The sequence below is a fragment of the Somniosus microcephalus genome, unplaced genomic scaffold (genome assembly GCF_052327205.1).
Source record: "Somniosus microcephalus isolate GS21.2 unplaced genomic scaffold, FLI_Smic_1.0 unresolved_chr9, whole genome shotgun sequence".
Lineage (NCBI taxonomy): Eukaryota > Metazoa > Chordata > Chondrichthyes > Squaliformes > Somniosidae > Somniosus > Somniosus microcephalus.
The window spans coordinates 22,487,498-22,509,890 of NW_028225187.1; the positions used below are offsets into that span (position 1 = coordinate 22,487,498).

General features: G+C 44.0%; 1 protein-coding gene across 1 annotated transcript in view; it reads left to right on the plus strand.

Annotated features, from left to right (window-relative positions):
• Positions 1-21,669: 21,669 nt before the first annotated feature.
• LOC147084915 (uncharacterized) overlaps positions 21,670-22,393 on the plus strand; it is a 91,961-nt gene continuing 91,237 nt past the window's right edge. Inside the window, exon 1 of the mRNA XM_085979370.1 lies at positions 21,670-21,730. Within this exon, the coding sequence (XP_085835496.1) occupies positions 21,670-21,730 (61 nt within the window). The remainder of the gene's footprint in view (positions 21,731-22,393) is intronic.

Consider the following 22,393-nt stretch of genomic DNA (forward strand, 5'->3'; position numbering starts at 1 on the left):
GGATAGGCGCACCAACGTCAGTGTTCTTGCTCAGGCCAACATCCCCAGCATCGAAGCTCTGACCATGCACGATCAGCACCGATGGATGGGTCACATTGTCCGCATGCCCGATACGAGACTCCCAAAACAAGTGCTCTACTCGGAGCTCCGGCACGGCAAGAGAGCCCCAGGTGGGCAGAGGAAACGCTTCAAGGACACCCTCAAAGCCTCCTTGAAAAAGTGCAACATCCCCACCGACACCTGGGAATTCCCGGCCCAAGACCAGAGCACAAAGTGGAGGAGAAGCATCTGGAGAAGGCGCCGAACACCTCGAGTCTCTTCGCCGGGAGCAAGCGGAAGCCAAGCGCAGGCAGCGCAAGGAGCGCACGTCAACCCAAGCACCCCACCCACCCGCCCCTTCAACCACCGTCTGCCCCACCTGTGACAGAGACTGTAGGTCACACATTGGACTCATCAGTCACCTGAGAACTCATTTTTAACGTGGAAGCAAGTCATCCTCGGTTCCGAGGCACTGCCTCAGAAGAAGAAGACCTTTACTATTTAGTTTTCTGTCTCTTTAACCAATACGCTTCACGAATCTATGGGTTCAACTCCCAGTAACTTGAATATCCGCTAATCAAAATATTCATGTTTCTTTTTTAGTTTGCAGTGCTCTGTGTTCTGGTATGTGGAACCCATTTCAATGGTTCATCAATGATATTCAGCAGAGCAACGGTTGAATTTCATTAAAAATATCCTGAAAAAATTCTGTCTTTATTTTCTTGTTATAACCATTCAAATGGAAATTTAAGTTGCATCATTCATTCTGAGAAAATACATATCGCACACATGTGCATCTCCAAGTAAAGTCAAAAACATGTCGTTTCTCACGTTAATATGAAGTATTTTTAAACACAATATCACTGTACAGGTCTAGTAAAGTTAATTAATTACTGAGGTACAAATACTCGTATTAAATTGATCATGACATCCACTTTACGGAGAATGACTTGTTGAATATTGCTGAAGGACAGATACACATAGAAACACAGAAACATAGAAGATGGGGCAGGAGTAGGCCATTCGGCCCCTCGAGCCTGCTCCGCCATTCAATGAGATCATGGCTGATCATCCAAATTCAGTACCCTGTCCCTGCTTTCTCCCCATACCCCTTGATCCCTTTAGCCTTAAGAAATATATCCAACTCCTTCTTGAATATATTTAATGAACTGGCCTCCACTGCCTTCTGTGGCAGAGAATTCCACAGGTTCACCACTCCCTGGGTGAAGAAATTCCACCTCATCTCTGTCCTAAATGGCTCACCCCTTATCCTTAGACTGTGACCCCTGGTTCTGGACTCACCCGCCATTGGGAACATCCTTCCTGCATCTAGTCTGTCCAGTCCTGTTAGAATTTTATTAGTTTCAATGAGATCCCCTCTCATTCTTCTAAACTCCAGCGAGTATAAGCCTAATCGACCCAATCTCTCCTCATACGTTATTCCTGCCATCCCAGGTATCAGCCTGGTGAATCTTCGCTGCACTCCCTCCAAGGCAAGAACATCCTTCCTCAGATAAGGCGACCAAAACTGCACACAATACTCATGCTGCGGTCTCACCAAGGCCCTGTACAACTGCTGCAAGACATCCTTGTTCCTGTACTCGAACCTTCTCGCTACGAAGGCCAACATACCATTTGCCTTCTTAACCGCCTGCTGCACCTGCATGCTTACCTTCAGCGACTGGTGCACAAGGACACCCAGGTGCCGTTGCACTTCCCCTTCTCCCAATCTATTGCCATTCAGATAATAATCTGCCTTCCTGTTTTTGTCACCAAAGTAGATAACCTCGCATTTATCCACGTTATATTGCATCTGCCATGCTTCTGCCCAATCAGCCAACCTGTTCAAATCTTACTGGAGTTTTTCGGCATCCTCCTCACAGCACACACGCCCACCCAGCTTTGTTTCGTCTGCAAACTTGGAGATATTACATCTAGTTCCCACGTCTAGATCATTAATATATATTGTGAATAGCTGGGGTCCTCGGATCGATCTCTGTGGTACCCCACTAGTCACTGCCTGCCACTCGGAAAAAGATCCGTTTATTCCAACTCTTTGCTTTCTGTCCGCCAAACAGTTTTCTATCCAAATCAATACCTTGCCCCCAATCCCATGTGCCTTAACTTTACACGCTAATCTCTTATGCGGGACCTTACCGAAATCCTTCTGAAAGTCCAAATACACCACATCCAATGGTCCTCCCTTATCTAATCTACCTGTTACATCCTCAAAAAATTCCAGTAGTTTAGTCAAGCATGATTTACCTTTTATAAATCCATGTTGACTTTGTCCGATCCTGTCACTGCTTATCAAGTGCTCTGCTATTACATCTTTTGTAATGGACTCCAGCATTTTCCCCACTACCGATGTCAGGCTTACCGGTCTATAATTCCCCATTTTCTCTCTACCACCTTTTTTGAATAGTATGGTAACATTAGCTCCAGTACGATTTGGACAGGTTGGGTGATTGGGCGGAAAGATGGCAAATGCACTATAATGTGGATAAATGTGAGGTTATCTACTTTGGTGGCAAAAACAGGAAGGCAGGTTATTATTTGAATGGCAATAGATTGGGAGAAGGGGAAGTGCAAAGAGCCCTGGGTGTTATTGTGCACCAGTCGCTGAAGGTAAGCATGCAGGTGCAGCAGGTGGTTAAGAAGGCAAATGGTACGTTGGCCTTCGTAGCAGGAGGATTCGAGTACAGGAACAAGGATGTCTTGCTGCAGTTGTACAGGGCCTTGGTGAGACCGCACCTTGAGTACTGTGTGCAATTTTGGTGAGACCGCACCTTGAGTATTGTGTGCAGTTTTGGTCTCCTTACCTGAGGAAGGATGTTCTTGCCATGGAAGGAGTGCAGCGAAGATTCACCAGGCTGATACCTGGGATGGCAGGAATGACATATGAGGAGAGACTGTGTCGCTTTGGCTTATACTCACTGGAGTTTAGAAGATTGAGAGGGGATCTCTTCGAAACCTATAAAATTCTGTCAGGCCTGGACAGACTAGATGCAGGAAGGACGTTCCCGATGGTCGGGGAGTCCAGAACCAGGGGTCATAGTCTAAGGATAAGGGGTAAGCCATTTAGGACTGAAATGAGGAGGAATTTCTTCACCCAGAGAGTGGTGAACCTGTGGAATTCTCTGCCACAGAGGGCGGTGGAGGCCAGTTCATTAAATATACTCAAGAAGGAGTTGGATATATTTCTTAAGGCTAAAGGGATCAAGGGATATGGGGAGAAAGCAGGGACCGGGTACTGAACTTGGATGATCAGCCATGATCTCATTGAATGGCGGAGCAGGCTCGAGGGACTAAATGGCCTTCTCCTGCTCCTATCTTCTATGTTACTATGTTTCTACCCTCCAATCCATGGATACACAGGTTAAGGGGAGTTGTAACTGCGATGTTCAAAATTATGAAAGATTGTGATAGAGTAGATTTGGAGAGACTGCTTCCATTGACACGAGGATCCATAACCAGAGGAATCACATTGAAGATAATTGGCGAAATAGCTCGGGGAAAGTGAAGAAATGTTTCACCGCGCAGCGAGTTGGTGCGATCCGGAATACACTGTCTGATAGGACGCTGGAAGCAGTTTCAATAGTAACTTTCAAAAGAGAATCGGATAAATACGCGAAGAAGGAAAAAATGCAGGTCTATGGGGAAAGATCAGGTGAGCGAGATGAATTGAAGAGCTCTTGCAAAGAGGCGGCACATGCATGATGGATCGAATAGTCTTCATCTGTGTTTTAACATTCTATGAATCCAGATAAGTATTGATATCAACGGTAATATGGATAGTGATATTGCTATCGATATTTATATAGATATATACATCAGTATTGATATAGATTAGATATAGATAAAATATAGATTAGATATGAATATTGATTCTCGAAATGAGCTCCCTATAATGCGAAGGCGACGTTCATATGTGAAAGTTATTATTGGAAGTAAAACTGAATTTCCAGCAAAATCGTAAGTCACTGTGATTAATTCAGAAGTTCACATGACTTGTTTTTTTTATAAGACACAACTTTCTCTCACGCCCTGGCAGTTCCTCTTTCTACAGTGCTGATCATTATAAGCAACTGCCAGGGCAAGCTGGGTTAACATTTCGGAATCGTGCAGAGCTCATGACAGGCAACCATGACTCGCTCGTTCCTGTTTCTCACGTTTGGCGAGTGCTTTCCTACTTTGTCAATCAATTCCTTGAAATACAATTCATAAATCGGGGTAAACAGCCAGAGAAACATTGTTGACAGGATGGCGATTTGCTGGAATGTGATTTAATTGTCTGCAACAGGGTTCGACGGTGTTCCCTTCTACTAAATAGAACTGGATTGAAACGCTGACTGTTTTGGTATTCCATGAATTGCATGGAAAACCAATGTATCTAGAATACATTTTAAGTTGCAGACACGTAAATACTGCAAATCAGGCTAATCGAATACCAACGCAGTTATTGTATGATTGGGTAAATCATAAGTTATTGATGTTAAGATGAATTGGCCATGAAAGGAATGTCATATCTAGACAAGGGAACTAGATGTAATATCTCCAAGTTTGCAGAGGACACAAAGCTGGGTGGGCGTGTGTGCTGTGAGGAGGATGCCGAGAAACTCCAGGATGATTTGGGCAGGTTGGGTGATTGGGCAGAAGCATGGCAGATGCAATATAATGTGGATAAATGTGAGGTTATCCACTTTGGTGTCAAAAACAGGAAGGCAGATTATTATTTGAATGGCAATAGATTGGGAGAAGGGGAAGTGCAAAGAGACCTGGGTGTTCTTGTGCACCATTTGCTGAAGGTAAGCATGCAGGTGCAGCAGGTGGTTAAGAAGGCAAATGGTATGTTGGCCTTCGTAGCAAGAGGGTTCGAGTACAGGAACAATGATGTCTTGCTGCAGTTGTACAGGGCCTTGGTGAGACCACACCTTGAGTATTGTGTGCAGTTTTGGTGAGACCGCACCTTGAGTATTGTGTGCAGTTTTGGTGAGACCGCACCTTGAGTACTGTGTGCAGTTTTGGTGAGACCGCACCTTGAGTACTGTGTGCAGTTTTGGTCACCTTACCTGAGGAAGGACGTTCTTGCCATGGAGGGAGTGCAGCGAAGATTCACCAGGCTGATACCTGGGATGGCAGGAATGATGTATGAGGAGAGATTGGGTCGATTGGGCTTATACTCACTGGAGTTTAGAAGATTGAGAGCGGATCTCATCGAAACCTATAAAATTCTGTCAGGTCTGGACAGACTAGATGCAGGAAAGATGTTTCTGATCGTCGGGGAGTCCAGAACCAGGGCTCATAGTCTAAGGATAAGGGGTAAGCCATTTAGGACTGAAATGAGGAGGAATTTCTTCACCCAGAGAGTGGTGAACCTGTGGAATTCTCTACCACAGAAGGCAGTAGAGGCCAATTCATTAATATATTCAAGAAGGAGTTGGATATATTTCTTAAGGCTAAAGGGATCAAGGGATATGGGGAGAAGGCAGGGACAGGGTACTGAATTTGGATGGTCAGCCATGATCTCATTGAATGGCGGAGCAGGCTCGAAGGGCCAAATGGCCTACTCTTGCTACTATCTTCTATGTTTCTATGTATGAGGGATCGAATAGTCTTCATCTGTGTTTTAACATTCTATGAATCCAGATAAGTATTGATATCAACGGTAATATGGATAGTGATATTGCTATCGATATTTATATAGATATATACATCAGTATTGATATAGATTAGATATAGATAAAATATAGATTAGATATGAATATTGATTCTCGAAATGAGCTCCCTATAATGCGAAGGCGACGTTCATATGTGAAAGTTATTATTGGAAGTAAAACTGAATTTCCAGCAAAATCGTAAGTCACTGTGATTACTTCAGAAGTTCACATGACTTGTTTTTTTTATAAGACACAACTTTCTCTCACGCCCTGGCAGTTCCTCTTTCTACAGTGCTGATCATTATAAGCAACTACCAGGGCAAGCTGGGTTAACATTTCGGAATCGTGCAGAGCTCATGACAGGCAACCATGACTCGCTCGTTCCTGTTTCTCACGCTTGGCGAGTGCTTTCCTACTTTGTCAATCAATTCCTTGAAATACAATTCATAAATCGGGGTAAACAGCCAGAGAAACATTGTTGACATGATGGCGATTTGCTGGAATGTGATTTAATTGTCTGCAACAGGGTTCGACGGTGTTCCCTTCTACTAAATAGAACTGGATTGAAACGCTGACTGTTTTGGTATTCCATGAATTGCGTGGAAAACCAATGTATCTAGAATACATTTTAAGTTGCAGACACGTAAATACTGCAAATCAGGCTAATCCAATACCAACGCGGTTATTGTATGACTGGGTAAATCATAAGTTATTGATGTTAAGCTGAATTGGCCATGAAAGGAATGTCATATCTAGACAAGGGAACTAGATGTAACATCTCCAAGTTTGCAGACGACACAAAGCTGGGTGGGCGTGTGTGCTGTGAGGAGGATGCTGAGAAACTCCAGGATGATTTGGACAGGTTGGGTGATTGGGCAGAAGCATGGCAGATGCAATATAATGTGGATAAATGTGAGGTTATCCACTTTGGTGTCAAAAACAGGAAGGCAGATTATTATTTGAATGGCAATAGATTGGGAGAAGGGGAAGTGCAAAGAGACCTGGGTGTTCTTGTGCACCATTTGCTGAAGGTAAGCATGCAGGTGCAGCAGGTGGTTAAGAAGGCAAATGGTATGTTGGCCTTCGTAGCGAGAGGGTTCGAGTACAGGAACAATGATGTCTTGCTGCAGTTGTACAGGGCCTTGGTGAGACCACACCTTGAGTATTGTGTGCAGTTTTGGTGAGACCGCACCTTGAGTACTGTGTGCAGTTTTGGTGAGACCGCACCTTGAGTACTGTGTGCAGTTTTGGTGAGACCGCACCTTGAGTATTGTGTGCAGTTTTGGTCTCCTTACCTGAGGATGGACGTTCTTGCCATGGAAGGAGTGCAGCGAAGATTCACCAGGCTGATACCTGGGATGGCAGGAATGATGTATGAGGAGAGATTGGGTCGATTGGGCTTATACTCACTGGAGTTTAGAAGATTGAGAGCGGATCTCATCGAAACCTATAAAATTCTGTCAGGTCTGGACAGACTAGATGCAGGAAGGATGTTTCTGATGGTCGGGGAGTCCAGAACCAGGGCTCATAGTCTATGGATAAGGGGTAAGCCATTTAGGACTGAAATGAGGAGGAATTTCTTCACCCAGAGAGTGGTGAACCTGTGGAATTCTCTACCACAGAAGGCAGTAGAGGCCAATTCATTAATATATTCAAGAAGGAGTTGGATATATTTCTTAAGGCTAAAGGGATCAAGGGATATGGGGAGAAGGCAGGGACAGGGTACTGAATTTGGATGATCAGCCATGATCTCATTGAATGGCGGAGCAGGCTCGAAGGGCCGAATGGCCTACTCCTGCTACTATCTTCTATGTTTCTATGTATGAGGGATCGAATAGTCTTCATCTGTGTTTTAACATTCTATGAATCCAGATAAGTATTGATATCAACGGTAATATGGATAGTGATATTGCTATCGATATTTATGTAGATATATACATCAGTATTGATATAGATTAGATATAGATAAAATATAGATTAGATATGAATATTGATTCTCGAAGTGAGCTCCCTATAATGCGAAGGCGACGTTCATATGTGAAAGTTATTATTGGAAGTAAAACTGAATTTCCAGCAAAATCGTAAGTCACTGTGATTACTTCAGATGTTCACATGACTTGTTTTTTTTATAAGACACAACTTTCTCTCACGCCCTGGCAGTTCCTCTTTCTACAGTGCTGATCATTATAAGCAACTACCAGGGCAAGCTGGGTTAACATTTCGGAATCGTGCAGAGCTCATGACAGGCAACCATGACTCGCTCGTTCCTGTTTCTCACGTTTGGTGAGTGCTTTCCTACTTTGTCAATCAATTCCTTGAAATACAATTCATAAATCGGGGTAAACAGCCAGAGAAACATTGTTCACAGGATGGCGATTTGCTGGAATGTGATTTAATTGTCTGCAACAGGGTTCGACGGTGTTCCCTTCTACTAAATAGAACTGGATTGAAACGCTGACTGTTTTGGTATTCCATGAATTGCGTGGAAAACCAATGTATCTAGAATACATTTTAAGTTGCAGACACGTAAATACTGCAAATCAGGCTAATCGAATACCAACGCAGTTATTGTATGATTGGGTAAATCATAAGTTATTGATGTTAAGATGAATTGGCCATGAAAGGAATGTCATATCTAGACAAGGGAACTAGATGTAATATCTCCAAGTTTGCAGAGGACACAAAGCTGGGTGGGCGTGTGTGCTATGAGGAGGATGCCGAGAAACTCCAGGATGATTTGGGCAGGTTGGGTGATTGGGCAGAAGCATGGCAGATGCAATATAATGTGGATAAATGTGAGGTTATCCACTTTGGTGTCAAAAACAGGAAGGCAGATTACTATTTGAATGGCAATAGATTGGGAGAAGGGGAAGTGCAAAGAGACCTGGGTGTTCTTGTGCACCATTTGCTGAAGGTAAGCATGCAGGTGCAGCAGGTGGTTAAGAAGGCAAATGGTATGTTGGCCTTCGTAGCGAGAGGGTTTGAGTACAGGAACAATGATGTCTTGCTGCAGTTGTACAGGGCCTTGGTGAGACCGCACCTTGAGTATTGTGTGCAGTTTTGGTGAGACCGCACCTTGAGTACTGTGTGCAGTTTTGGTGAGACCGCACCTTGAGTACTGTGTGCAGTTTTGGTGAGAACGCACCTTGAGTATTGTGTGCAGTTTTGGTCACCTTACCTGAGGAAGGACGTTCTTGCCATGGAAGGAGTGCAGCGAAGATTCACCAGGCTGATACCTGGGATGGCAGGAATGATGTATGAGGAGAGATTGGGTCGATTGGGCTTATACTCACTGGAGTTTAGAAGATTGAGAGCGGATCTCATCGAAACCTATAAAATTCTGTCAGGTCTGGACAGACTAGATGCAGGAAGGATGTTTCTGATGGTCGGGGAGTCCAGAACCAGGGCTCATAGTCTAAGGATAAGGGGTAAGCCATTTAGGACTGAAATGAGGAGGAATTTCTTCACCCAGAGAGTGGTGAACCTGTGGAATTCTCTACCACAGAAGGCAGTAGAGGCCAATTCATTAATATATTCAAGAAGGAGTTGGATATATTTCTTAAGGCTAAAGGGATCAAGGGATATGGGGAGAAGGCAGGGACAGGGTACTGAATTTGGATGATCAGCCATGATCTCATTGAATGGCGGAGCAGGCTCGAAGGGCCGAATGGCCTACTCTTGCTACTATCTTCTATGTTTCTATGTATGAGGGATCGAATAGTCTTCATCTGTGTTTTAACATTCTATGAATCCAGATAAGTATTGATATCAACGGTAATATGGATAGTGATATTGCTATCGATATTTATATAGATATATACATCAGTATTGATATAGATTAGATATAGATAAAATATAGATTAGATATGAATATTGATTCTCGAAATGAGCTCCCTATAATGCGAAGGCGACGTTCATATGTGAAAGTTATTATTGGAAGTAAAACTGAATTTCCAGCAAAATCGTAAGTCACTGTGATTACTTCAGAAGTTCACATGACTTGTTTTTTTTATAAGACACAACTTTCTCTCACGCCCTGGCAGTTCCTCTTTCTACAGTGCTGATCATTATAAGCAACTACCAGGGCAAGCTGGGTTAACATTTCGGAATCGTGCAGAGCTCATGACAGGCAACCATGACTCGCTCGTTCCTGTTTCTCACGCTTGGCGAGTGCTTTCCTACTTTGTCAATCAATTCCTTGAAATACAATTCATAAATCGGGGTAAACAGCCAGAGAAACATTGTTGACAGGATGGCGATTTGCTGGAATGTGATTTAATTGTCTGCAACAGGGTTCGACGGTGTTCCCTTCTACTAAATAGAACTGGATTGAAACGCTGACTGTTTTGGTATTCCATGAATTGCGTGGAAAACCAATGTATCTAGAATACATTTGAAGTTGCAGACACGTAAATACTGCAAATCAGGCTAATCCAATACCAACGCGGTTATTGTATGATTGGGTAAATCATAAGTTATTGATGTTAAGCTGAATTGGCCATGAAAGGAATGTCATATCTAGACAAGGGAACTAGATGTAACATCTCCAAGGTTGCAGACGACACAAAGCTGGGTGGGCGTGTGTGCTGTGAGGAGGATGCTGAGAAACTCCAGGATGATTTGGACCGGTTGGGTGATTGGGCAGAAGCATGGCAGATGCAATATAATGTGGATAAATGTGAGGTTATCCACTTTGGTGTCAAAAACAGGAAGGCAGATTATTATTTGAATGGCAATAGATTGGGAGAAGGGGAAGTGCAAAGAGACCTGGGTGTTCTTGTGCACCATTTGCTGAAGGTAAGCATGCAGGTGCAGCAGGTGGTTAAGAAGGCAAATGGTATGTTGGCCTTCGTAGCAAGAGGGTTCGAGTACAGGAACAATGATGTCTTGCTGCAGTTGTACAGGGCCTTGGTGAGACCGCACCTTGAGTATTGTGTGCAGTTTTGGTGAGACCGCACCTTGAGTACTGTGTGCAGTTTTGGTGAGACCGCACCTTGAGTACTGTGTGCAGTTTTGGTGAGACCGCACCTTGAGTATTGTGTGCAGTTTTGGTGAGACCGCACCTTGAGTACTGTGTGCAGTTTTGGTGAGACCGCACCTTGAGTACTGTGTGCAGTTTTGCTGAGACCGCACCTTGAGTACTGTGTGCAGTTTTGGTGAGACCGCACCTTGAGTATTGTGTGCAGTTTTGGTCTCCTTACCTGAGGAAGGACATTCTTGCCATGGAAGGAGTGCAGCGAAGATTCACCAGGCTGATACCTGGGATGGCAGGAATGATGTATGAGGAGAGATTGGGTCGATTGGGCTTATACTCACTGGAGTTTAGAAGATTGAGAGCGGATCTCATCGAAACCTATAAAATTCTGTCAGGTCTGGACAGACTAGATGCAGGAAGGATGTTTCTGATGGTCGGGGAGTCCAGAACCAGGGCTCATAGTCTATGGATAAGGGGTAAGCCATTTAGGACTGAAATGAGGAGGAATTTCTTCACCCAGAGAGTGGTGAACCTGTGGAATTCTCTACCACAGAAGGCAGTAGAGGCCAATTCATTAATATATTCAAGAAGGAGTTGGATATATTTCTTAAGGCTAAAGGGATCAAGGGATATGGGGAGAAGGCAGGGACAGGGTACTGAATTTGGATGATCAGCCATGATCTCATTGAATGGCGGAGCAGGCTCGAAGGGCCGAATGGCCTACTCCTGCTACTATCTTCTATGTTTCTATGTATGAGGGATCGAATAGTCTTCATCTGTGTTTTAACATTCTATGAATCCAGATAAGTATTGATATCAACGGTAATATGGATAGTGATATTGCTATCGATATTTATGTAGATATATACATCAGTATTGATATAGATTAGATATAGATAAAATATAGATTAGATATGAATATTGATTCTCGAAGTGAGCTCCCTATAATGCGAAGGCGACGTTCATATGTGAAAGTTATTATTGGAAGTAAAACTGAATTTCCAGCAAAATCGTAAGTCACTGTGATTACTTCAGATGTTCACATGACTTGTTTTTTTTGTAAGACACAACTTTCTCTCACGCCCTGGCAGTTCCTCTTTCTACAGTGCTGATCATTATAAGCAACTACCAGGGCAAGCTGGGTTAACATTTCGGAATCGTGCAGAGCTCATGACAGGCAACCATGACTCGCTCATTCCTGTTTCTCACGTTTGGTGAGTGCTTTCCTACTTTGTCAATCAATTCCTTGAAATACAATTCATAAATCGGGGTAAACAGCCAGATAAACATTGTTCACAGGATGGCGATTTGCTGGAATGTGATTTAATTGTCTGCAACAGGGTTCAACGGTGTTCCCTTCTACTAAATAGAACTGGATTGAAACGCTGACTGTTTTGGTATTCCATGAATTGCGTGGAAAACCAATGTATCTAGAATACATTTTAAGTTGCAGACACGTAAATACTGCAAATCAGGCTAATCGAATACCAACGCAGTTATTGTATGATTGGGTAAATCATAAGTTATTGATGTTAAGATGAATTGGCCATGAAAGGAATGTCATATCTAGACAAGGGAACTAGATGTAATATCTCCAAGTTTGCAGAGGACACAAAGCTGGGTGGGCGTGTGTGCTGTGAGGAGGATGCCGAGAAACTCCAGGATGATTTGGGCAGGTTGGGTGATTGGGCAGAAGCATGGCAGATGCAATATAATGTGGATAAATGTGAGGTTATCCACTTTGGTGCCAAAAACAGGAAGGCAGATTACTATTTGAATGGCAATAGATTGGGAGAAGGGGAAGTGCAAAGAGACCTGGGTGTTCTTGTGCACCATTTGCTGAAGGTAAGCATGCAGGTGCAGCAGGTGGTTAAGAAGGCAAATGGTATGTTGGCCTTCGTAGCGAGAGGGTTTGAGTACAGGAACAATGATGTCTTGCTGCAGTTGTACAGAGCCTTGGTGAGACCACACCTTGAGTATTGTGTGCAGTTTTGGTGAGACCGTACCTTGAGTACTGTGTGCAGTTTTGGTGAGACCGCACCTTGAGTACTGTGTGCAGTTTTGGTGAGACCGCACCTTGAGTATTGTGTGCAGTTTTGGTCTCCTTACCTGAGGAAGGATGTTCTTGCCATGGAGGGAGTGCAGCGAAGATTCACCAGGCTGATACCTGGGATGGCAGGAATGATGTATGAGGAGAGATTGGGTCGATTGGGCTTATACTCACTGGAGTTTAGAAGATTGAGAGCGGATCTCATCGAAACCTATAAAATTCTGTCAGGTCTGGACAGACTAGATGCAGGAAGGATGTTTCTGATGGTCGGGGAGTCCAGAACCAGGGCTCATAGTCTAAGGATAAGGGGTAAGCCATTTAGGACTGAAATGAGGAGGAATTTCTTCACCCAGAGAGTGGTGAACCTGTGGAATTCTCTACCACAGAAGGCAGTAGAGGCCAATTCATTAATATATTCAAGAAGGAGTTGGATATATTTCTTAAGGCTAAAGGGATCAAGGGATAAGGGGAGAAGGCAGGGACAGGGTACTGAATTTGGATGGTCAGCCATGATCTCATTGAATGGCGGAGCAGGCTCGAAGGGCCGAATGGCCTACTCCTGCTACTATCTTCTATGTTTCTATGTATGAGGGATCGAATAGTCTTCATCTGTGTTTTAACATTCTATGAATCCAGATAAGTATTGATATCAACGGTAATATGGATAGTGATATTGCTATCGATATTTATATAGATATATACATCAGTATTGATATAGATTAGATATAGATAAAATATAGATTAGATATGAATATTGATTCTCGAAATGAGCTCCCTATAATGCGAAGGCGACGTTCATATGTGAAAGTTATTATTGGAAGTAAAACTGAATTTCCAGCAAAATCGTAAGTCACTGTGATTACTTCAGAAGTTCACATGACTTGTTTTTTTTATAAGACGCAACTTTCTCTCACGCCCTGGCAGTTCCTCTTTCTACAGTGCTGATCATTATAAGCAACTACCAGGGCAAGCTGGGTTAACATTTCGGAATCGTGCAGAGCTCATGACAGGCAACCATGACTCGCTCGTTCCTGTTTCTCACGCTTGGCGAGTGCTTTCCTACTTTGTCAATCAATTCCTTGAAATACAATTCATAAATCGGGGTAAACAGCCAGAGAAACATTGTTGACAGGATGGCGATTTGCTGGAATGTGATTTAATTGTCTGCAACAGGGTTCGACGGTGTTCCCTTCTACTAAATAGAACTGGATTGAAACGCTGACTGTTTTGGTATTCCATGAATTGCGTGGAAAACCAATGTATCTAGAATACATTTGAAGTTGCAGACACGTAAATACTGCAAATCAGGCTAATCCAATACCAACGCGGTTATTGTATGATTGGGTAAATCATAAGTTATTGATGTTAAGCTGAATTGGCCATGAAAGGAATGTCATATCTAGACAAGGGAACTAGATGTAACATCTCCAAGGTTGCAGACGACACAAAGCTGGGTGGGCGTGTGTGCTGTGAGGAGGATGCTGAGAAACTCCAGGATGATTTGGACCGGTTGGGTGATTGGGCAGAAGCATGGCAGATGCAATATAATGTGGATAAATGTGAGGTTATCCACTTTGGTGTCAAAAACAGGAAGGCAGATTATTATTTGAATGGCAATAGATTGGGAGAAGGGGAAGTGCAAAGAGACCTGGGTGTTCTTGTGCACCATTTGCTGAAGGTAAGCATGCAGGTGCAGCAGGTGGTTAAGAAGGCAAATGGTATGTTGGCCTTCGTAGCAAGAGGGTTCGAGTACAGGAACAATGATGTCTTGCTGCAGTTGTACAGGGCCTTGGTGAGACCGCACCTTGAGTATTGTGTGCAGTTTTGGTGAGACCGCACCTTGAGTACTGTGTGCAGTTTTGGTGAGACCGAACCTTGAGTATTGTGTGCAGTTTTGGTGAGACCGCACCTTGAGTACTGTGTGCAGTTTTGGTGAGACCGCACCTTGAGTACTGTGTGCAGTTTTGGTGAGACCGCACCTTGAGTACTGTGTGCAGTTTTGGTGAGACCGCACCTTGAGTATTGTGTGCAGTTTTGGTCTCCTTACCTGAGGAAGGACGTTCTTGCCATGGAAGGAGTGCAGCGAAGATTCACCAGGCTGATACCTGGGATGGCAGGAATTATGTATGAGGAGAGATTGGGTCGATTGGGCTTATACTCACTGGAGTTTAGAAGATTGAGAGCGGATCTCATCGAAACCTATAAAATTCTGTCAGGTCTGGACAGACTAGATGCAGGAAGGATGTTTCTGATGGTCGGGGAGTCCAGAACCAGGGCTCATAGTCTAAGGATAAGGGGTAAGCCATTTAGGACCGAAATGAGGAGGAATTTCTACACCCAGAGAGTGGTGAACCTGTGGAATTCTCTACCACAGAAGGCAGTAGAGGCCAATTCATTAATATATTCAAGAAGGATTTGGATATATTTCTTAAGGCTAAAGGGATCAAGGGATATGGGGAGAAGGCAGGGACAGGGTACTGAATTTGGATGATCAGCCATGATCTCATTGAATGGCGGAGCAGGCTCGAAGGGCCGAATGGCCTACTCCTGCTACTATCTTCTATGTTTCTATGTATGAGGGATCGAATAGTCTTCATCTGTGTTTTAACATTCTATGAATCCAGATAAGTATTGATATCAACGGTAATATGGATAGTGATATTGCTATCGATATTTATGTAGATATATACATCAGTATTGATATAGATTAGATATAGATAAAATATAGATTAGATATGAATATTGATTCTCGAAATGAGCTCCCTATAATGCGAAGGCGACGTTCATATGTGAAAGTTATTATTGGAAGTAAAACTGAATTTCCAGCAAAATCGTAAGTCACTGTGATTACTTCAGATGTTCACATGACTTGTTTTTTTTATAAGACACAACTTTCTCTCACGCCCTGGCAGTTCCTCTTTCTACAGTGCTGATCATTATAAGCAACTGCCAGGGCAAGCTGGGTTAACATTTCGGAATCGTGCAGAGCTCATGACAGGCAACCATGACTCGCTCATTCCTGTTTCTCACGTTTGGTGAGTGCTTTCCTACTTTGTCAATCAATTCCTTGAAATACAATTCATAAATCGGGGTAAACAGCCAGATAAACATTGTTCACAGGATGGCGATTTGCTGGAATGTGATTTAATTGTCTGCAACAGGGTTCGACGGTGTTCCCTTCTACTAAATAGAACTGGATTGAAACGCTGACTGTTTTGGTATTCCATGAATTGCGTGGAAAACCAATGTATCTAGAATACATTTTAAGTTGCAGACACGTAAATACTGCAAATCAGGCTAATCGAATAGCAACGCAGTTATTGTATGATTGGGTAAATCATAAGTTATTGATGTTAAGATGAATTGGCCATGAAAGGAATGTCATATCTAGACAAGGGAACTAGATGTAATATCTCCAAGTTTGCAGAGGACACAAAGCTGGGTGGGCGTGTGTGCTGTGAGGAGGATGCCGAGAAACTCCAGGATGATTTGGGCAGGTTGGGTGATTGGGCAGAAGCATGGCAGATGCAGTATAATGTGGATAAATGTGAGGTTATCCACTTTGGTGTCAAAAACAGGAAGGCAGATTATTATTTGAATGGCAATAGATTGGGAGAAGGGGAAGTGCAAAGAGACCTGGGTGTTCTTGTGCACCATTTGCTGAAGGTAAGCATGCAGGTGCAGCAGGCGGTGAAGAAGGCAAATGGTATGTTGGCCTTCGTAGCAAGAGGTTTCGAGTACAGGAACAATGATGTCTTGCTGCAGTTGTACAGGGCCTTGGTGAGACCGCACCTTGAGTATTGTGTGCAGTTTTGGTGAGACCGCACCTTGAGTACTGTGTGCAGTTTTGGTGAGACCGCACCTTGAGTACTGTGTGCAGTTTTGGTGAGACCGCACCTTGAGTATTGTGTGCAGTTTTGGTCTCCTTACCTGAGGATGGACGTTCTTGCCATGGAGGGAGTGCAGCGAAGATTCACCAGGCTGATACCTGGGATGGCAGGAATGACGTATGAGGAGAGATTGGGTCGATTGGGCTTATACTCACTGGAGTTTAGAAGATTGAGAGCGGATCTCATCGAAACCTATAAAATTCTGTCAGGTCTGGACAGACTAGATGCAGGAAGGATGTTTCTGATGGTCGGGGAGTCCAGAACCAGGGCTCATAGTCTAAGGATAAGGGGTAAGCCATTTAGGACTGAAATGAGCAGGAATTTCTTCACCCAGAGAGTGGTGAACCTGTGGAATTCTCTACCACAGAAGGCAGTAGAGGCCAATTCATTAATATATTCAAGAAGGAGTTGGATATATTTCTTAAGGCTAAAGGGATCAAGGGATATGGGGAGAAGGCAGGGACAGGGTACTGAATTTGGATGATCAGCCATGATCTCATTGAATGGCGGAGCAGGCTCGAAGGGCCGAATGGCCTACTCCTTCTATGTTTCTATGTATGAGGGATCGAATAGTCTTCATCTGTGTTTTAACATTCTATGAATCCAGATAAGTATTGATATCAACGGTAATATGGATAGTGATATTGCTATCGATATTTATATAGATATATACATCAGTATTGATATAGATTAGATATAGATAAAATATAGATTAGATATGAATATTGATTCTCGAAATGAGCTCCCTATAATGCGAAGGCGACGTTCATATGTGAAAGTTATTATTGGAAGTAAAACTGAATTTCCAGCAAAATCGTAAGTCACTGTGATTACTTCAGAAGTTCACATGACTTGTTTTTTTTATAAGACACAACTTTCTCTCACGCCCTGGCAGTTCCTCTTTCTACAGTGCTGATCATTATAAGCAACTACCAGGGCAAGCTGGGTTAACATTTCGGAATCGTGCAGAGCTCATGACAGGCAACCATGACTCGCTCGTTCCTGTTTCTCACGCTTGGCGAGTGCTTTCCTACTTTGTCAATCAATTCCTTGAAATACAATTCATAAATCGGGGTAAACAGCCAGAGAAACATTGTTGACAGGATGGCGATTTGCTGGAATGTGACTTAATTGTCTGCAACAGGGTTCGACGGTGTTCCCTTCTACTAAATTGAACTGGATTGAAACGCTGACTGTTTTGGTATTGCATGAATTGCGTGGAAAACCAATGTATCTAGAATACACTTTAAGTTGCAGACACGTAAATACTGCAAATCAGGCTAATCCAATACCAACGCGGTTATTGTATGATTGGGTAAATCATAAGTTATTGATGTTAAGCTGAATTGGCCATGAAAGGAATGTCATATCTAGACAAGGGAACTAGATGTAACATCTCCAAGTTTGCAGATGACACAAAGCTGGGTGGGCGTGTGTGCTGTGAGGAAGATGCTGAGAAACTCCAGGGTGATTTGAACAGGTTGGGTGATTGGGCAGAAGCATGGCAGATGCAATATAATGTGGATAAATGTGAGGTTATCCACTTTGGTGGCAAAAACAGGAAGGCAGATTATTATCTGAATGGTAATAGATTGGGAGGATAGGGAAGTGCAACGAGACCTGGGTGTCCTTGTACACCAGTCGCTGAAGGTAAGCATGCAGGTGCAGCAGGCGGTTAAGAAGGCAAATGGTATGTTGGCATTCGTGGCGAGAGGGTTTGAGTACAGGAACAAGGATGTCTTGCTGCAGTTGTACAGGGTCTTGGTGAGACCACACCTTGAGTATTGTGTGCAGTTTTGGTGAGACCGCACCTTGAGTATTGTGTGCAGTTTTGGTCTCCTTACCTGAGGAAGGATGTACTTGCCATGGAGGGAGTGCAGCGAAGATTCACTAGGCTGATACCTGGGATGGCAGGAATGATGTATGAGGAGAGATTGGGTCGATTGGGCTTATACTCGCTGGAGTTTAGAAGAATGAGAGTGGATATCATTGAAACTTATAAAATTCTGACAGGACTGGACAGACTAGATGCAGGAAGGATGTTCCCGATGGTCGGAGGAGTCCAGAACCAGGGGTCACAGTCTAAGGATAAGGGGTAAGCCATTTAGGGCAGAAATGAGGAGGAATTTCTTCACCCAGAGAATGGTGAACCTGTGAAATTCTCTACCACAGAAGGCAGTAGAGGCCAATTCATTAAATATATTCAAGAAGGAGTTGGATATATTTCTTAAGACTAAAGGGATCAAGGGGTATGGGGAGAAAGCAGGGACAGGGTACTGAATTTGGATGATCAGCCATGATCGCATTGATTGGCGGAGCAGGCTCGAGGGGCCGAATGGCCTACAGCTGCTCCTATCTTCTATGTTTCTATGTTTCTATGTTTCAATGCTGCAGTTCAATTTTGTAATAGTTATATGCTGCTATATTGTTAGCAAAACTAAATAATGTAATAAAGCTCGCTACGCACTTGGTTCAAGCATAAAGCAAGGCTTTAATCAACTTGTTTCAAAACATGGAGGTCTAGTTGTACTTTGCTAGTTCCTGTCTTACAAAATGTCCCTGGCCAATCTGGGCCCACGCCCGAGTATTTATACCCTTTGGACGGCGCCACCAGCTGGCCGTCCAGTGTTATTTCATGAGTCGTTTCTTCACGATGATGAGATTTATAACATTCTTCCTGCCTAAAATATTTGGAAGTCCGACGACTTCCTCCCAATGGATTAGCCGGACCACGAATAGCCGCAGCCTTTTAGATCTTTGTTTATGGCTGGAAGGCACGTCTCCCCGGACCGTGTCTTGGTCCCTGGGCCGCTTGATCCGTACTGGTAGATCGATAGGGCCTGTGTGGCCTTGATCGACCTGAGGGAGACTGGGGAGATCGCGACTCCGGGTACGCGTCCCCACAGGCCAAGTTGATTAAATTGATGTAATAAAACTCACTACGCACTTGGTTCGAGCATGAAGCAAGGCTTTAATCAACTTACTCTCCACTTGCCTGGATGAGTGCAGCTCCAACAGCACTCAAGAAGCTCGACACCATTCAGGATAAAGCAGCCCGCTTGATTGGCACTCCATCCACAACCTCCAACATTCACACCCTCCACCACCGGCGCACTGTGGCTGCAGTGTGTACCATCTACAAGTTGCACTGCAGCAACTCACCAAAGCTCCTTCAACAGCACCTTCCAAACCCGCGACCTCTACCACCTAGAAGGACAAGGGCAGCAGACGCATGGGAACATCACCACCTACAAGTTCCCCTCCAAGCCACACACCATCCTGACTTGGACCTGTATCGCCGTTCCTTGACTCTCGCTGGGCCCAAATCCTGGAACTCCCTTCCTAACAGCATTGTGGGTGTACCTACACCATATGGACTGCAGCGGTTCAAGAAGGTGGCTCACCACCATCTTCTCAAGGGCAATTAGGGATGGGCACTAAATGCAGGACTAGCCAGCCAGCGACGCCCACATCCCATCAATGAATTTTAAAAAAACCTGTTTTAGAACATGGACGTCTAGTTGTACTTCACTAGTTCCTTGTCTTACAAAATGTCCCTGTGCAAGCAGGGCCCACGCCCAAGCATTTATACTCCTTGGACGGCGCCAACAGCTGGCCATCCAGTGTTATTTCATGAGTCGTTTCTCCACGATGATTTATTACACTAAAGTCCATGGCAATAAAGGGACAGTGGCTGCTTGGATCCAAAATTGGCCATGGCACAGAAAGCACAGTGGTGGTGCCGAGTTGTGTATCAGACCGAAGCGAAGTCCACAGTGGATTTCCTCATGTTTCTCTCTTAGGACAACCGCTCCTTTCGATGTATTAATGACCTGGACTTGTGTATAACATAGAAACATAGAAACATAGAAGATAGGAGCAGGAGTAGGCCATTCGGCCCTTCGAGCCTGCTCTGCCATTCAATGAGATAATGGCTGATCATCCAAATTCATTACCCTGTCCCTGCCTTCTCCCCATATCCCTTGATCCCTTTAGCCTTAACAAATATATCCAACTCTTTCTTGAATATACTTAATGAACTGGCCTCCACCGCCCTCTGTGGCAGACAATTCCAGAGGTTCACCACTCTCTGAGTGAAGAAATTCCTCCTCATTTCAGTCCTAAATGGCTTACCCCTTATCCTTAGACTATGACCCCTGGTTCTGGACTCCCCGGCCATCGGGAACATCCTTCCTTCATCTAGTCTGTCCAGGCCTGACAGAATTTTATAGGTTTCAATGAGATCCCCTCTCAATCTTCTAAACTCCAGTGAGTATAAGTCCAATCGACCCAATCTCTCCTCATACGTCATTCCTGCCATCCCAGGTATCAGCCTGGTGAATCTTCGCTGCACTCCTTCCATGGCAAGAACATCCTTCCTCAGGTAATGCGACCTAAAATGCGCACAATACTCAAGGTGTGGTCTCACCAAGGCCCTGTACAACTGCAGCAAGACATCCTTGTTCTTGTACTTGAAACCACTTGCTACGAAGGCCAACATATCATTTGCCTTCTTAACCGCCTGCTGCACTTGCATGCTTACCTTCAGCGACTGGTGTACAAGAACACCCAGGTCTCTTTGCACTTCCCCTTCTCCCAATCTATTGCCATTCAAATAATAACCTGCCTTCCTTTTTTTGCCACCAAAGTGGATAACCTCACATTTATCCACATTATAGTGCATTTGCCATGTTTCTGCCCAATCACCCAACCTGTTCAAATCATGCTGGAGTTTCACGACATCCTCCTCACAGCTTACCCTCCCAACCAGCTTTGTGTTGTCTGCAAATTTGGAGATATTACATCCAATTCCCTCGTCCAGATCATTAATATATATTGTGAACAGCTGGGGTCCTAGGACCGATCCTTGCGGTACCCCACTAGTCACTGCCTGCCACTCGGAAAATGACCCGTTTATTCCAACTCTTTGCTTTCTGTCCGCCAACCAGTTCTCTATCCAAGTCAATACCTTGCCCCCAATCCCATGTGCCTTAATTTTGCACGCTAATCTCTTAAGTGGGACCTTATCGAAAGCCTTCTGAAACTATCGAGGACATGATTTCGAAATTTGCCAATGATGGGAAACTACGAAATGTAGTGAAGAACGAGGAAGAAAGTAACAGAATTCAGGAGGACATAGACAGACTTGTGAAAAGGGCAGACACATGACAGATGAAATTTAACGCAGAGAATTGTGAAGCGATATATTTTGGCAGGGAGAATGACAAGAGGTGATATGAACTGATGGTAAAAGAGAGACCTGAGTGTATGTGTGCACGAATCGATGGAGTGGGCTGGACAAGCTGATAAGACTATTATCAAAGCATGCGGAATCCCTGACATTATTAATAGTGGAATAGAATACAAAGGCAAGGAAGATATGCTAACACTTTCTAAAACACTGGTTAGGCCACAGCTGGCGTATTGTTTTCAGTCCTTGGCACCACAGTTTAGGAACGACGTCAAGGCCTTGGTAAGGGTGTAGGAGAGATGTATTTGAATGATACCAGGGGATGAGGGAATTCAGTTATATGCAGAGACTGAAGAAGCTGGGATTGTTCTCCTTAGAGCAGAGAGTTTTAAGAGGTGATTTACTGGAATGGTACAAGGGGTGAGGAACATAGAAACATACAAACATAGAAAATAGGAGCAGGAGCAGGCCTTTCAGCCCCTCGAGCCTGCTCCGCCATTGAATGAGATCATGGCTGATCATCCATATTCAGTACCCTGTCCCTGCTTTCTCCCCATTCCCCTTGATCCCTTTAGCCTTAAGAAATAT